The 18511-nt window shown below is 43.5% G+C and overlaps 1 protein-coding gene across 5 annotated transcripts in view; it reads right to left on the bottom strand.

Annotated features, from left to right (window-relative positions):
* Positions 1-18511, bottom strand: part of LOC126983027 (sprouty-related, EVH1 domain-containing protein 2-like) — a 40449-nt gene that overhangs the window by 3107 nt on the left and 18831 nt on the right. For 4 of the 5 annotated variants that reach the window (XM_050835453.1, XM_050835452.1, XM_050835454.1 and 1 more), the window contains 3 exons: positions 5725-5908; positions 4412-4583; positions 685-740 (listed from right to left, as the gene is read on the bottom strand). In XM_050835453.1, coding sequence (XP_050691410.1) covers positions 685-740; positions 4412-4583; positions 5725-5874 — 378 coding nt within the window. In that variant the 5' untranslated portion in view covers positions 5875-5908. Of the gene's footprint in view, positions 1-684; positions 741-4411; positions 4584-5724; positions 5909-8898; positions 9208-18511 lie in introns of those variants that run through there. The other variant, XM_050835451.1, reaches the window with a different exon arrangement.

Raw genomic sequence — 18511 nt, 5'->3', positions numbered from 1 at the left:
AATGTTCTCTTTTTTCTTAACTAAATACATAACAGTAGCCTCTCAGTGAATGACAATTAACAGAGGGAAGGAGGGGAGTGAGGAGAGGAAAGAGGGGAGGTAGGAGATTGAAAGGAAGTGTGGGGAGGAGGAGAGAGAGGGGGAGTGAAGGGAGTGAGGAGAAAGAGGGATATAGGAGAAACGAAGGGAGAAAGAAGGGGATTTTGAGGAGTGAAGGGAGAGAGGAGAGGAGGGGAAAGAGGGGAGATAGGAGAGTGAGGAGGGGGAGAGGAGAATGAGTGAGGAACCAATGGAGGAGAGTGACAGGAGAGTGAGGAGGGGACAGAAGAGGGATAGAAGTGAAGGGGGAGAGGAGGGGAAAGAGGGGGAAAGTAGGAGAATGAAGAGAAGAGTGAGAAAGGAGAAGAGAGGAGTGGGTGAGGAACAAGAGGAAAAAATGACTCACTGCCTTACTGTACGGAGGGAGGCTATTAAACCACAATGAATTTACAAGTGGATAAAACATTTGTCTGCAGCTGTGGATCGCTTCAGTATAACACAGAAAACAATATAGTTAGCCTTAAGTTGGCAAATAAAAATACTGGATACATGCAATCTCTCCCCTGCCCAGACTCTTTCCCGTTATCTGGTCCCCCTAGTGCCAGTGACTCGTAAACTACAGTGTTACCCATGAACGTTACTTACCACGAATACTTTTTCTGAATCCGGGCCGTGGCGGTAGGATGGAATGTCATTGAGACCTGTGGGGGGAAAAAATATACCGTCATCAATGAAATCTTTACTTGCATGTCAACTTTTATTTCCCTCTGACTCCCCGTCCCAAATACACATCATCAGTTTTTCTAGAGGTTTGTTGTTGTTCCGGTGCAATGCAGGGAAAACTGAGATATCAATAACCTGTAATAACTGATGTGTTGCTCGTGAATCAGGTGGTTACGAGGTTATTGATCTCTCAGCTTTCCCCGCATTACACCTGCTCTTGCGTCATTTATCTTATCAACCCTTTCATGTGTCTTCTCATCGTCATGGAAGCGCCAGAGCACGTCACACATTCACCAGATTATAGTGTTGCCGTGTGCCGTGAACTATATGGATGATGCTAAAATGTACATTCTCCCTGCAGATCAAAATAATGTTGTAATTTAAATGTTTTCTAAAGACAACAATTACAGTTAACCCTCTAATACTCAATTCACAGAGGCTGGTTTGAATCTGCTGACTAAATCAACATTCACAGAACATTCTCTTCATTCCTGATTTATTTATTTATTATTTGTTTTTGCCTTTCATTTGCCTCTCTTTGAAGAAAAATGTCTGGGTAATATGACAACAATACAAGTGATAACACAGAGGTGGACATTCTCTATTGGTAGTAATTAATACATCTGAATTATGAATTTAATAATTATCAAGGTAGAATAAGTTTTTGGACATTCAACTGTCAGCTTGTGTCATGAAATACAAACGTTATATAACAGTGACAGTAATGATAAAAAAAGAGCATTTTGTAGCTATAAAGACTCACCGAGGCATTCCCAAGTTAGCAGCGGAGGGAGAAAAAGGCAAGTCAGCTAAACATGACAATGAAGATGAAAGTGGCGAGGGAAAAAGCTCTCAGCAGGATCTGAATGTGAGATAAACATGCACTCTTACTGCACCTGACCTGACACTGTCCTTCATGAATCTGATAAAACTGAACCTAAGCTCCACTTTAAAAGATTGAAATTCACGTAAAGTAAAGGCAGGATATTAGAGAAACTGCAATAACACAGTGAAAATATCCGTAATGAACACTTCTGGCGAGGTGATCTTTTAGCTCATCGTTGGCCTAGTTGGTATGCTGCCTGGCTTCTACTCGGAAGGCTCGGGTTCGATTCCCGGCACTCAGTGGTGTTCATTACGGAAAGGCAGGATAGTCTCTCTTGAAATTATAGTCCAGAGATTGAGTACCACCGGACCCCCACATGAGCCCCTGAACACCACTAACACCAAAACTACTTATTTAGAACATAAATTAACCGGTTAAATGACATCCACTTTTAAGTATGCTAAATACCTTACGTACATCCTTGCTGAAGACCTAGAATTCAATGTCAAACTGGATAAATGTTCAATCCATTATACGGACTACACTTACATACCCTTACATGAACTCGGAAAGGAACTTAGGACTGGGAAACACACACACACTTCATCATCTGATAGGACGAGAGGTACCCTTAGAGACTTTGAAGGGATATTCTGCAGGGCTTCTTAGAGTGAGGAACATTTTCATCAAGTTGAGACACTGTAAATACAAGAGGTAGGAGATGGGCATTACTAGATTAGGGACAAGAGAGTACCCCGGTATGCAACATCAGGGAGGAAAGTTGGAAAGTTTTGTTTAGTCGGCGCAACATCTGTGGGCATATGCCGGAGAGAGACAGGAGGGGAAGGAATTATAGGAGAAGGGAACAGATCCTAGGAGACGGGACACAACCCCTGATTAATACCTGGTACCCATTCACTGCTGGGTGGACAGGGGCGTAGGGTATCGGAAAAGCCGCCTAAATTTTTCCACTCCGCCCGGGAATCGAACCCAGGCTCGCACATCAGGGAGGAGGGAGTATATGATCGTTAAGAGAGGGAGAGACACTAACGCCCATATTTTTAAACATATCAGGCTCCCAATGCAACTATTTCCCAAGACCACAGTAAAGATTAAGCAGGTTTTCATTACTGATTATTACCGCTATTGGTGCAGAAGTCACGAAAAACTATCACCAGGATCACTAAACAGCCCATGGAAATCCCAGCAATTTCTACAAGATGATTTTTAACCCAGTAGCAGCGTGGATCATGTTTCTTAATGGTCCCTCTAAGCGAGAAAAATGAGAAAAAATCATCACTCACACAAACCATTTCATAATATATATCAAAGCATTTGTGATCAGTTTATGTATCATCTATTTTTTGGAGTTTATATCATGGCACAAATTTGGCCCATCGCTGCTACACGGTAAAGCCGCAAATTTGGCCCGTCGCTGCTACACGGTAAAGCCACAAATTTGGCCCATCACTGCTACACGGTAAAGCCACAAATTTGGCCTGTCACTGCTACATGATAAAGCCACAAATTTGGCCCGTCACTGCTACACAGTAAAGCCACAAATTTGGCCCATCGCTGCTACACGGTAAAGCCACAAATCTGGCCCGTCACTGCTACACGGTAAAGCCACAAATTTGGCCCATCGCTGCTACACGGTAAAGCCACAAATCTGGCCTGTCACTGCTACACGGTAAAGCCACAAATTTGGCCCGTCGCTGCTACCGGGTTAAACAGGCAAATTGAGGTGCTGATATATTTAATAATATGGACTATAGCCAGTTGAGCCCCATGATGGAAAATATGGATGTTAAATGAAAAAATGAGAAGAGAGAGTGTACCGGTATGCATGATAAAGCTGGTGCGAACAGGAGACATTTGGAAGAGCAAGCTTATGGCGTTGATGTACTTAATAAAAATAAGTGGAAAGGAAAGCAAGTGTAAGCTGTGGGGTGGCTAAATGAATTCCAGTGTCTGCATGTGGAAAAGTCATATGAAACAAAAGTAATATATAAAGCAACGAATGACTAGTCTGGAAGTAAAATAGTGAATCATACCCAGATGGTCACTACAGTATCAGATTTTTTAACCCCTTGACAGCTGATTTCTAACAAGAACAGCCGATGCCAAATTATCGTACTCAGCGCATTGCATTTTCGTATTTTCTGACCGATAACCATAGCAAAAAAGAAGGAAAACCATCAATATTTAACAGTTTTAACGATAACTTTGAATTTCTATCGTGTTTTGTGTGGTTACGACTGTCTTGGAGCCTAAAAATGATAAATACAATGTTCAGAGTACGACAATTTAGCATCGTTGCAATGAAGAAAAATGTAAAGCCCTGTACCTTGCGAGGGGATATCCAGCACACCAATACCACATGGGAAACACTCCACTATCCACCGCAGAGGCAGAGAAAGACTTGGGAGTACACATTACCAGGCTACCAGTGAAGGGATATCCAGCACACCAATACCACATGGGAAACACTCCACTATCCACCGCAGAGGCAGAGAAAGACTTGGGAGTACACATTACCAGGCTACCAGTGAAGGGATATCCAGCACACCAATACCACATGGGAAACACTCCACTATCCACCGCAGAGGCAGAGAAAGACTTGGGAGTACACATTACCAGGCTACCAGTGAAGGGATATCCAGCACACCAATACCACATGGGAAACACTCCACTATCCACCGCAGAGGCAGAGAAAGACCTGGGAGTACACGTTACCAGGCTACCAGTGAAAGCCAAATCCGTGCCAACCGCAGCGGACAGGTTAAAGAGAGAAAGAGGTAAAATGAGAGGCTAGTTACTGACCCTCAAGCAAGTCATCCAGAGCCAAGCGGACGCCGTTGTCGAAAGCTCTTGCATCGGCCGCTGTCTGAAATGTTAGTCCAAACTTCATGTCCCCCGTCTTCCAGTGGTGAAAGGTTGGCATCACTTTGTAGTACTGAAAGTCCTTTATTATTATTGTACAACTTAGTACTACCTGAAACAGAGAATAAGGAAGTTCAGAAAGGGCACAGCTTATTAGGGATCGTAATTGTGTACATACAGAACTAACACATGAAAGACGCAGTTCACTAGGATTTCTGTAAAACTCGATGCAGCCCTCAACAAAGTAATGCAACTGTAAGGGTAGAGGGTAGCGGGTTGCCTAGCGGGTCAGCGGCAAGAACAAACACGTTATCTAATGCGAGTGGGTAAGCTTGGAGGGAACCCGCGACCCGCGTTCGGTATGGCCACTCGTATTAGATAACATGTATTTGTGATAGGCCAAGTGGAAGGTGGTCACTCCGCTGGACACCATTAGTATGAATCAGCCTCTGCCCAGAAAGCGCTCTCTCTCTCTCTCTGGCATAGTTTTAGTTTATTTATTTATTTATTCTCTGACAAATCGTAATTATAAGTAGATTGAATACATATAATAGATTCTGCCTCTACCTAACTTTTCTTTTTTTTACATTAAAGGAGGCTGCTAAAAAAAAATATATATATTGCTATACCGCTGCTCCCACAAGAGGACAGTAGAAGTACTTTCCTACTTTCCGTTCACTCTCTGGAAAGTCTCTCCTCACGTGAAAAATCTTAAAAGTCTGGTGCTTCTAGTCAATTCTCTAACTTATACAGGAGGCAGATACTCTTTAGACAGGTGCAAGATTCAATTTTCGATGATTCCCTAAAGTACTGTCTCTAAATAATTGCCTAAAGTATTTTCTAGGTATTCTCAATGATTGCCAAGAACTACCTCTAAAGTATATATTGTCTAAACTCTAAAGTATTCTAAGTGTTCTCAATGATTTTCTAAAGTACTCTCTCTAAAATAATGTATAAAGTATTATCTAAATATTCTCAATGATTCTCTAAAGTACTACCTCTTAAGTATTGTCTAAAGTAAACTCATTGAATCTCTAAAGTACTACCTCTAAAGTGTAGTCTAAAGCATAATCTAAGTACTTTCAATGATTCTCTAAAGTACTACCTCTTAAGCATTGTCTAAGTCTTTATCAGTGTTTAAGTTATTTTCAATGATTCCCAAAAGCACACAGGAAACAGGTACTTTTTAGACAGTCATAACATTCAGAGAGGAAGACCAGGAGGCATGCAGTCAGTTGGCAGGCGTTACTTACTGTCTGATCTGATATTCTCTTGCCGTAAATGATATATTCGTATTTTGAGTCATCAAGGTCGGGGTGGGTGAAGCGCTTCCTGACAGACACGTTGGAGAGGCCGCCCCCACCCATGGGCACCCAACCCCCTGTACTGTCATCACGCATCATCACCTGAGCACGCACTCGAACCAAATAGTTGCCGCTGAAACAGACCAACAGGCATTAGGAGGCGCCACAGTTGGAGGGGACACATCATCGTACATAGAGGTGTGTTAATAATGCTATCGCTAGGGGGCATTTCAACAAACCTAACCTAACCAAACAGTTGCCGCTGAAACAGACCAACAGGCATTAGGAGGCGACACAGTGGGAGGACAAACACACCATCGTACATAGAAAAGTGTGTTAATAATGCTATCACTAGGGGTCATTTGAACAAACCTAACCTAACCTGACCTAACCAAACAGTTGCCGCTGAAACAGACCAACAGGCATTAGGAGGCGACACAGTGGGAGGACAAACACACCATCGTACATAGAAAAGTGTGTTAATAATGCTATCACTAGGGGGCATTTCAACAAACCAAACCAAACCTAATCTAACCTAACTTAACCTACGAGTAACCAAATAGCCTAGTTGCTGATGAAACAACCCAACAGGTATTAGGAGGCGCCCCACATACGAGAAAACTATATCAATAATGCTATCACTAGAGGCCATTTCAACAAACCTAACCTAACCTAACCTAACCAAATAATTGCCGCTGAAACAGACCAACAGGTATTAAGAGGCGCCCCACATACGAGAAAACTGTATCAATAATACTATCACTAGAGGCCATTTCAACAAACCTAACCTAACCTAGCCTAACTTAACCTAACCAAATAATTGCCGCTGAAACAGACCAACAGGTATTAAGAGGCGCCCCACATACAAGACAACTATATCAATATTGCTATCACTAGAGGCCATTTCAACAAACCTAACCTAACCTAACCAAATAGTTGCCGCTGAAACAGACCAACAGGTATTACGAGGTGCCCCACCATACAAAAAATCTATACTAATAATGCTATAACTATATGGGGATTCATTTGTGGCCTGGTGGTGCTGTCATTTCAATAAATCAACAAGCATTAGGAGACACCATAATGTGACAACAAAAAACGTCAATGTACATAGAAAAGTATATTAATTATGCTATCACTAGGGCTTGTGTCGACCCGGTGATGGTGCCATTTCAATAAGCCAACATGCACTGACAAACACATCATTGTAACATAGAAAAGTGTGTTAATAATGCAATCTCTAGTATAGGAATTCATTATAATTTTGTGACCTGGTGGTGGTGGCATTTTCTCTGGCAGAATTAGAACATATAACATAAACATAATTCTATACCATAAGGGACCAGAAATTCCCAGAGCTATATAATTAAGACTTACGAGAGAGTGAGAGGCAGCCTTCGAAGTCCTTGAGAAAACCGGAAGATATGTAGATGTGAAGTATAAAATTAAAAGACGAGGGTTAATTGTTAAATAGAAATCAGATACAAAGAAAATAGAGGAGAGAAGTATAAATGAATCGACAGAAGGCTTCCTCTGATACTGGAGAGAAGAACCGGAAAAGGATGTAACGAGGAGGAAAAGGAAGAGTGAGGAAGAAGAGGAAAAGGATGTAGGTATGAGGAGGAGGAGGAAAAGGATGTAGGTATGAGGAGGAGGGGGAAAAGGAAAAGGATGTAGGTATGAGGAGGAGGAGGAAAAGGATGTAGGTATGAGGAGGAGGAGGAAAAGGATGTAGGTATGAGGAGGAGGAGGAAAAGGAAAAGGAAAGATGAGGAGGAGGAAAAGGAAAAATGAAGAGGAGGAAAAGGAAAGATAAAGAGGAAAAGGAAAGATGAGGAGAAGGAAAAGGAAAGATGAGGAGGAAAAGGAAAGATAAGGAGGAGGAAAAGGAAAGATGAGGAGGAGGAAAAAGGAAAGATGAGGAGAAGGAAAAGGAAAGATGAGGATGAGGAAAAGGAAGCATCATGAAGAGGAGGAGGAGGAGGAGGAGGAGGAAAAGGAGGACCGGAAATAGGCTAAAAATCGAAAATAAATAACCAAACCTAAAAGAACATCACCATACAATATTATAGATCCTACCACACCTAAGACCAAAACATACAAGAAAATATACTTAAAATAACTTCACCAACTCGCAGCAATCAAATACGGTCCGGGTCCTGAAAACAAGTATATTTATAAGATCCATATATGCATACCTTAATGACACCTGGGCCACTTACGGAGAAATAATGGCAGGACTCATGAGGAGGGAGACAGGAGAACACTTATTTGGTCCATATTCTTAAACGTATCAACAGACTCTTATTAGTACTATATATTTTCCAAGGCCAAGGTAAAAATGAATTGTTTTTTCATGGGTGACTTTTCCGTTCAAGGTGTTAAAGTCGTGTAAACTATGCTGGCATCACAAAACAGTATTCTCAAACTATTCGTTCCCCATGCACACAAATTTGACAAGGCTTTCCTAGGAGTTTTGGGCATTTCCAGGGCTAGTTTTATGACCCTGGTGGTAGTCTGACCCTTCTTCTGTACCATGAACCTAAACAAACGCTCATTAGAACCCAACTGATATTTTTATACACATATTTGACAAGGCTTTCCTAGGAGTTTTGGGCATTTCCAGGGCTAGTTTTATGACCCTGGTGGTAGTCTGACCCTTCTTCTGTACCATGAACCTAAACAAACGCTCATTAAAACCCAACTGATATTTTTATACACATATTTGACAAGACTTTCCTAAGAATTTTGGGCATTTCCAGGGCTAGTTTTATGACCCTGGTGGTAGTCTGACCCTTCTTCTGTACCATGAACCTAAACAAACGCTCATTAGAACCCAACTGATCTCCTTTTTATACACATATTTAACAAGGCTTTCCATGGAGCTTTGAGCATTTCCAGGGCTAGTTTGATGACCCTGGTGGTAGTCTGACCCTTCTTCTGTACCATGAACTTAAACAAACGCTCATTAGAACCCAACTGATCTTTTTAGCCTGTAGAAATAGATGGAGGAGAAAGCCTTTGAGAATTCCATGTAACTTCTCCGAGAGGGTTTTGAGACAGGTGAAGTGAGTCGTCGGTACGGTTAAGAATATGGGCTATGGACACACATTAATGACCAACCTTCCTGTAGATGAGAGCCTCTCCCAGCGAACCATGGCTGCTGGTCTGTCTACCTTCCTTCCTCAACCCACGTTTTCACACACACACACACACACAGACGCGCGCAGACCACTAATATCACAGGAACGAGGTCTCATATGCCTTTCAGAACATCACTTAACACCACAGACACAATACACATCACTAAGATCAGAGGAACGAAGTCTCATATGCCTTTCAGAACATCACTTAACACCACAGACACAATACACATCACTAAGATCAGATAAACGAAGTCTCATATGCCTTTCAGAACATCACTTAACATCACATCTACTCCAGACACATCACTAATATCACAAGAACGGGGTCTCATATGCCTTTTAAAACATCACTTAACATCACATCTACTCCAGACACATCACTAATATCAGAGGAACGGGGTCTCATATGCCTTTTAGAACATCACTTAACATCACATCTACTCCAGACAAATCACTAACATCACAGGAACGGGGTCTCATATGCCTTTTAGAACATCACTTAACCCCACAGACACAAGACACCACGTTCACTCAAGACACCTCACTAATATCACAGGAACGGGGTCTCATATGCCTTAGAACATCACACATCACACACACAAGACACACCACGTAACATCAAACAGCCGCAAAATAAGACTGACAGGCACAGCTTCACATAAGACACACAGCACGTCCACTCCAGACAGAGGTGCGCCACGTTCACAAGTTTTCCCTCCCCATTCCTCGCCGGGAGTGGACACGAGGAGGCTCAAACGAAGGAAGGGCCGAGTGGGGTGAACATAAGGCCGGAAGTGCGTAGCTGTGGGAGGGGAAATACCCGGATACCCCGATGAACGGAAGACGGGAAGGGAAAGAGGGAGGGGGAGGAGGGAAGAAGGGAGGGAGGGGCAGGAAGGAAGAAGGGAGGGAGGTGATGGTGAGCATTGGAATCTGAACAGCTGCTATGTGCCTCACCTCCGCTAACAACACCAACAACAGTAGTAATAATAATAATAATAATAACAGGCGTGTGTGTGAGAGGGGACTACGGGCGCTATTTATGAATGAACAAAAATCAATAGACAGTTGTTTCCCCGCTGCTCTCCCTCTCCCTCTCTCCTACTCGCTCGGCCCCCAAGAACAGGCTTGACTGGCTGGCGGCTGACTGGCTACTCGAGGGTGAAACTTGTGAATGGATCTGGACTGGATGCCAATATGACCGTCTTTCCTCTCAGTCTAGTCTTGAGCGGGTTGCCAGCTCGCCTTCACATCAACCCCTAAGGCTACAACCCCCCCCCCCATCCCTCCCTCCCCCCCACACACAGAGCAAACGTTCCCACAGCACAACGTTGAGCACCTCAGCTCCCCGACAGCGTAACACAGAACACAAAGGCAAGTAGTAAAGGTTTCAATACCCCGTTACTCTACCCTCGCAGTTTTTAGCTAGTCATCTGTGCGTGCGATTTCTGGAACCTGTCAGCATGAATGAATGGCGTTGTTCAGGGTGCTGGCGGGGGTGAAAGTGTGTGTGTGTGTGTGTGTGTGTGTGTGTGTGTGTGTAGGGAGGGAGGAGGGACGAGGAGCAGCAGGGAGCGGGAGAGACACGAGGAGGAGGAGAAAGGAAGGGGACTAGAGATGGCCCGTTTGCGGCTTCTGTAAAATCTCTCTTCAATATGTCAGAGAAATCCCACTTTTCATACGTTTCCGCTATTTTGACACCCTCCCGATGGACCACACCTCCCGCCTTGACACTAGAGCAGAATAGAGAGCCAACACAAAGCCCTGAATAGCCTAAAATAGAGTAGCAAGGGAAGAGAGAGTGAAGGGGTGAGGGAAGGTGTCGCTGAGGGCATGTTGGTGAAAGAACTGGATTTGAGAGAGGCTGCGGTCTGTCTTGTTTTGTCCCTTGATTGACCGAACACCTGCCAGTGGAAGGGTTATTTATTCACTATTATTAGCATTATTATTACTGTTGTGCGTTAGTCACCAAGGAAACACACAGAGAAAAGGAATAAAAGTGAATATGTTGTGGTATGTTAAGAGGTAACGTGAGAATGACTGACTGGCTGCCTTACTGACTGCCTGACTGACTAGCTGACTGGGTGACTAGGTAGCTGGTTGAGAGAGAGAGAGAGAGAGAGAGAGAGAGAGAGAGAGAGAGAGAGAGAGAGAGGCCTAAGGAAGTGGTCCATTTTTAACAGCGTTGTGATTAGCGCCCCTCTAAGTGCGGGGAGGTTATGGTGGTGGTGGTGATGGTGACTGGTGATGGTGATGGTTGGTAGTGGTGGTGGTTGGTGGTGTAGGTGATGACTGTATCCTGTTCGTTCCTCGCTGGCTGGCTTGGCACACCGCTTACACACACACACACACACACACACACACACACACACAGTACGTTACAATAAATATAAACTCTGTGTCTGTCTGTGTGTGTGTGTGTGTGTGTGTGTGTGTGTGTGTGTGTGTGTGTGTGTGTCCAACTCATGCTCAGGTGTTCCCAGGTAAATGCAGACTCCTGACGTCACTGCTTCCAAGGGCACGACGAGAGAGAGAGAGAGAGAGAGAGAGAGAGAGAGAGAGAGAGAGAGAGAGAGAGAGAGAGAGAGACCGTAACCAAAATCACCATCATCAGTGTCTCCTCCTCCTCCTCCTCTTCCTCCTCCTCCTCATCATCATCATCATCATCATCATCTCTGCTTGGTGGTATTTGTGGTCTTAGTTCAGGTCTACGTGGGCTGATAAGTAGAGATAAGGAGAGTACACGAGGAGGAGGAGGAGGAAGAAGAGGAGGAGGAGGAGGAGGAGGAGGGAAGCTGTGTGGTTGAAGGTAGACGACGTGAAGCCAAGTGGTGGTGGTGGTGGTGGGGAGGAGGGGGTGAGGGGGGAGGGGGGAGGAGGGGTGACAGGAGGAAGGGGGGAAGAGGGGGGAGGAATTCCATTCATTCACCAACTGATGGGGACAGGGAGGAGGGTCTGGGGTCTCTCTCTCTCTCTCTCTCTCTCTCTCTCTCTCTACCCAGGTAAGACATATTTTGGGACACCCCGACCACATTACCTGTCAGGGGTGGAGGAGGAGGAGGAGGAGGAGAAGGTAAAAAATAAAATAAAAGGAAAGGGAAGGGGAAAAGGTTGAAGAGGGAGCGAATTTTTGAGATGGGAGCGTTCTGGGTATATACATCCGGCCTCACTGGTTACACTGTTCTCTCTCTCTCTCTCTCTCTCTCTCTCTCTCTCTCTCACCTTTTCCTCCTGCCAAATGGTGAATGCCTAAAACAGCAAGGCCCTTTTTCCCTCCCTTTTCCTCCTTTTCTGCTTCATCTACTTTAATGTTGACAAATGCAAAGTCATGCACATTGGGTCCAGAAATAGTAACCACACATACATCATGAATGGGAGACCTCTGCAAGCGATGCAGGAGGAAAAGGATCTTGGAGTCACTATCAGCAGTGACCTGAAACACGCGAATCACTGTAAAAAAGCATACAACAAAGCCAACACTATGCTCGGGTTCATAGCGAGGAACTTCGAGTGTAAAACGCCAGACGTGATGCTATCCTTGTATAATTCCATGGTAAGACCGCACCTCGAGTATGCAGTACAGTTCTGGTCTCCTAATTACAGAAAGGACATTGATTTACTGGAAAGGATTCAACGACGCGCCACGAAAATGATACCAACCTTAAGGGCTCAACCGTACGAGGAACGACTCAAGCGACTCAATCTCTTTACATTGGAGAAAAGACGCCTACGAGGAGATATGATTCAAGTCTTCAAGTATCTAAAAAATTTCAATAACGTCGATTACTCCAATTTCTTTGAATTGCAAACCAACCTAAGAACTAGAAATAACGGTTTACCCATTCAGTCTAGTCGATGTAACACAGACATCGGAAGGAGTTTCTTTTCAAACCGAGTCATCCGTCACTGGAACAATCTTCCTTCAGAAGTAGTAAATGCGAATACTATCAACTCCTTCAAATATAGAATCGACCGTCACTTCGCTGCGTCGGGAGTAAACTGAATATTGAGTTGCTTTCATCTGCTCCTCAATATCGAGGCGCTTTCATCTGCTCCTCAATATCGAGGTGCTTTCATCTGCTCCCCAGGCCCCAGGCTGTCGAGCAGATTAAATCACCAGAACGGGCAACCTCGTAATGAGCCAATAGGCTTTCTGTTGCCTGCGTTTCCATGTTTCCATGTTTCCATGTTTCCCTTTCCTCCTCCTCCTCCTCCTCCCTTCCCTTTGCTTCCTCTCCTTTCTCCTCCTCTCATCCATACATCCATCCCTCCATTCATCTTCCTCCCTCGTTGGTACTTTATCTCTTCATCGTGTGTGTGTGTGTGTGTGTGTGTGTGTGTGTGTGTGTGTGTGTGTGTGTGTGTGTGTGTGTGTCGCAAGCCGAAGTGTCACGTCCCCCTGGTGCTTATGAGTCACTCAAGAGGAGGAGGAAGAAGAGGAGGAAGAGGAGGAGGAAGAAGAGGAGGAAGAGGAGGAGGAGGAGGAGGAGTTCTGTCAACCAATGGAAACATCAAGGTGTGGAAAAGGTAAATTTGGCTTCCACCACCACCACCACCGACATCACCACAATTATCACGACCATCATCACCACATATACTACTAACTGTGGTGGTGGTGGTGGAGGAGGAAAGGCAGAAACAGGGAATAAGGAAAGGAGACAAAAGGGAAATAGGAAAATGAAGAGACGTATGTAAGTAAATAAAGTAAAAGGAAGCGAAGGAAGGAAGGAAGGAAGGAAGGATGAAAGGAAACAGAGAGAGGTTACGGATAAGTACTAATACATATAAAACAAAATGAAAGGGAAAATGCAGAGAAAAAAATGAAGGAGTGAATTAGTGGCAGACGAAAAGAAGGAAGAAAGGAAGTTCGGAAGGGTGGAAGAAAGTAGGGAGGAAGGGAATGAAGGAAGAAAGAGACAAAGAAAAGATTGAATGAATGAGTGAATTTATAGTAGACGAAAGTAAGCAAGGAAGGAGGGGGGGAAGGAAGGACGGAAGGAAGAAAGTAGGAAGGGAAGGAAGGAAGGAAAAGACAAAGAAAAGATTGAATGAATGAGATAATTGGTGGCAAACGAAAGGAAGAAAGGAAGGAAGAGGCAAAGAAAAGATTGAATAAATGAGTGAATTAGTGGAAGACGAAAAGAAGGAAGGAGGGGATGAAGAAAGTAGGGAAGGAAGGAAGGAAGGAGAGGCCATTTAGAGTTTTAAACAGTAGACATCTCAAGTCGGTGAATGAGGGGAGTGAAAGAGCTAATGTGTCCTCCTACCTTCCCTCCCCTCGCCCTTCTTTCCGTTCCCTCCCTAGGCGCTGAAGGACCTACTTGTAACCCCTATCGCGGAGGAGGAGGAGGAGGAGGAGGAAGAGAAGAGACATCCACAGAAAAGGAAAACCATGCTCGAGTCATCACCATACCCAATTCAGATTAACTTGACGGATAAGCCACGCCCCTTTTCTCTTTATCGCCGCATATGATTGGTTAAGTGACAGATTAGCCCCGCCTACTCCCCTCCTCGACCCACGGCATTGGTTGGGTCGGTGAATAAGCCCCTCCCACTCATTTCATTGATCTTAATTTGTATTTTTTTATGGCAAGAGGAAGACGCCGAAGGGTTAAAAATAGGCCTATATCATGCTACTTTTTTTTTAACGGCAAAGGTACCTAATAAGAAAAACAAAACAAAATAAAAAACAACAATGTCACTGGTCCTCATAAGCGAAAAGTAGAGAAAAAAACAGGCGTTGTAAAATATATACACTATGTTCGTTCAATATTCTCTTTTAATGCAAGGGAGGATCTACGTCGGTTGTTTTTTTGGGTGGCTGACAGGTGGGCGAGGTAACACACTTCATCATTACAGAGTACCGAGATGGAGGAAACTGCAATAATGGTAAAATTAACGACGATAAGTAGATAAAAAAATGCAATGAAGATGACAATAACAACACAGAATGGATATAAGACTGCAACAAGGCCAAACAGATAGAGAGCACTGCGAGAAGGATGAAAATAACAACCAAAAATTAATAGAAAACCAAGACTGAAAATAACAACCAAAAAGGGATAGAAAACAGCAATAAGACAAAATATCAACCACAAATATAAACAGAAAACCAATAAGGATGAAAATAACAACCAAAAAGGGATAGAAAACGGCAATAAGACAAAATATCAACCACAAATATAAACAGAAAACCAATAAGGATGAAAATAACAACCAAAAAGGGATAGAAAACAGCAATAGGACAAAATATCAACCACAAATATAAACAGAAAACCAAAGAGGCTGAAAATAACAACCAAAACATGATAGAAAACTAAATCTCTTAAATTAACAACCACATAAGGAGGCTGCGTATAGGTGAAGAGCGTTCGAGGCGAGGGCGGGGCCAATACACAGCGATACGCATTGTCAACAGCCTGTGTACGGGGGAAGCTTGCTGACGAATCCTCGACTGACTGACTGACGGCCGGAACCACTCTCGTCCTTGGCTCTTGCTTCACGGGGCAAGATGAACGGACGGAAAGATTATGACGTAGATTAATTTTGATAGTAGGCTAAGGGTGAGGCTGGCTGACTGGCTGGTTGGCTTTTCCGGCTAGTATGTTGCTTCATCTCTCGCTTCATGTCCTTCAATATCTTGTCTCTCGTCTCTCGTCTCTCTCTCTCTCTCTCTCTCTCAGAAGCGGGAGAACGAGAAGGATAGGAAAGAATAGGGGAAGGAAAAAGGAGAAAGATTATGGATTGGAGAATAGGAACGAAGAGAAAGAGTAAGTAGAAGGAAAGAATAGAGGACAGAATTGATATGAAAACTAATGATAAGAAGGAAGGGGGAGTGAAAAGGAAGAACAAGGAGGAAGATAATGGATTGGAGGAGAGGAACGAAGAAGGAGGAGAAGGCGAGGAAGGAACAGAGAAAGGAACCGGTTGGGGAAACTTATAAAAAGGAGGAAGGGGAATGAAAACGAAGAACAATGATATATAAAAAAAAAAGGGGAAAGGTGGGGAATGAATAAGCGATTGACTGACTGACTGTCTTGACTGACCACAAAATAACAACTGACAAAACTAAATACCTGACTGAACGCTCCTCTGACTAACCAACTAACTGACTATCTGCGTTGACAACAAAAACAACACAGAACTAAATAAAAATAAAAAAGATACGAAGAAAGATATGAAAAGGAAGAACATGGAAAAGTAAAAGTAGGGAAGGGTGGGGAAACTAATGAAAAGAAGGAAGGAGAATGAAAAGAAAGAACAATGAGAAATAAGAAAAAGGGAAAGGAGATTGAAAAGGTAGAGCAATGAGAAATAAGAAAAGGGAAAGGTGGGGAAACAAATAAGGAGGAAGGGGATTGAAAAGGAAGAGGAAAAGTAAGAGTAGGGAAGAGTAGGGAAACTAATGATAACAAGGAAGGGAACTGAAAAGGAAGAACAAGGAAAAATTACGGATTCACAGAAAACCCCAAGACTGAGAAAAAGAAATATAGAAAACTCCAGTGACGGTGAATATGAAAACCAATAATCTAGAAAACTACAAGAAGCCTGAAAACAACAACCAAAAACAATGACACACACACACAAAAAAAAAAAACTAAACTCACACAACTTACACCACAAATCAAGACCGTTACATCACATTCCCTGGCACGACTGCGGTACCAAATCACATCACAGAGTACCGAGAGTAACCAACGATGAAACTGAAATAACTCCGGAACAGAGAAAAAGGGCGAAGGTTGCGTCACTCCCCTGGCACACCTTGGCGGCACCTGGGCTAATAATACACCTGAGAATGAGAGGCGACGCGCAGGTGAGGCAAATAATTCAGGTGACAAGAGAATGTTGCTCCCACGAGACGGAAGACTGAAAAAGACAATGAAGGTGTACGCCGTTTTGCACGCACTATTCCAATCTGTACGCTAAGTGGGCGTATAATGAACTACCTGATGACGCGAGGTAATGAAGGTGATAAGGTTTGATAATTACAGGTGTTGTTTTACGCTGACTGGCTGGATAACTGACTGACTGATTGGCTGACTGACAAAGTAAATTAAAATGAATAGCTGATTAAGAAATGATCGACCGACTGGCTGACTGACTGACACACTGAACAAATTAAAATAAAGAGAAGATTAAGAAATGATTGACTGACTGGCTGACTGAAAGACTAAACAAATTAAAATGAATAGCTGATTAAGAAATGATTGACTGACTGGCTGACTGACTGGCAAAGAGAACAATTAAATAACTGGATGACTTGTGAACCTAGACTGACTAACTGATCAAACAAGTTAACAAATGAATGACTGAAGAAAAACAAGTTACTGACTGACTGACTGGCGAGAACAAGGAATCAAAGAATGGGTAACTGGAGGAATTAGACTGACTGACTGATTGACTGACTGAGCAAGCGATTAACTGACTGGCTGACTGACTGGCGAGGACAACTAATCAAAGAATGGGTAACTGGAGGAATGACTGACTGACTGACTGAGCAAGCGATTAAATGACTGGCTGACTGACTGGCGAGGACAACTAATCAAAGAATGGGTAACTGGAGGAATGACTGACTGACTGAGCAAGCGATTAACTGACTGGCTGACTGACTAAGAAGCTGAATAAACGACTGAATAAGCGACTGACTAACTGAATGACTTGACTGACAACAAAATAACAAGTGACAAAACTAAATATCTGACTGAATGTTCCTCTGACTAACTGACTGAATATTTGCGTAACGTACATAAAGACAACAACAACGCCGAGCTAAATAAAAATAAACACAAAACCTTCTCAGTAGCTAACCGACTCACTGATACGACCGAAAAAGTTAATTGAGTGCATGAACATATATAAAACAAGGACAGAACATGCATGATAAGGGCGACAGGAGTGACTGAATGAACCGACTGGGTGCATGAATGAGTGACTCGCCTCCGACACTTGACAAAGGAAAGAGAATGAGATTGTGGAGCGGAAATGACATCAGCACGAAGAGGGACACACCACGCGGCCGAGATAAGGACAAGATAAGATAGGAGTACTCAATTGTGGAGAGAGAGAGAGAGAGAGAGAGAGAGAGAGAGAGAGAGAGAGAGAGAGGAAGGAAGGGTCCTGCCGCCCACGCCCACTCCGCCTCACACCGGATGTGGCGCCGCCCACCATCCCTTAATTCTTACCACGAGAGAGAGAGAGAGAGAGAGAGAGAGAGAGAGAGAGAGAGAGAGAGAGAGAGAGAGTAGAAGGGAAAGAAAATAATGCGATGCTGGGAAGAATGACAAGGAACAGAATAAAAAAAAACTAAATAAATCTAAATAAAACGAGAAAGATGAGAAATTCAAAACCAAGGAATTAAAAACATGAAAGGTAATATGAGAAAGAAAAGAGGAAGAACAGGAGATGGAGGAGGAGGAGGAGGAGGAGGTAACAGAAGAGAAGTACCACTCAGGTATAAAAATAAACACGGTCTTGGTTACTCTTCTGTTTTGAGGAGTGTAAACAAATGAAGCGGCGACTGCGCGTACAAAAGCTTACGACTGTTAACTCTATTGTCATGGGATACAGTAGTAGTAGTAGTAGTAGTA

This window comes from Eriocheir sinensis, chromosome 52, assembly GCF_024679095.1.
Source record: "Eriocheir sinensis breed Jianghai 21 chromosome 52, ASM2467909v1, whole genome shotgun sequence".
Taxonomy (NCBI): Eukaryota; Metazoa; Arthropoda; class Malacostraca; order Decapoda; family Varunidae; genus Eriocheir; species Eriocheir sinensis.
Note: the sequence above shows the minus strand (reverse complement) of the source record. Positions and strands in the feature narration are given on the sequence as shown.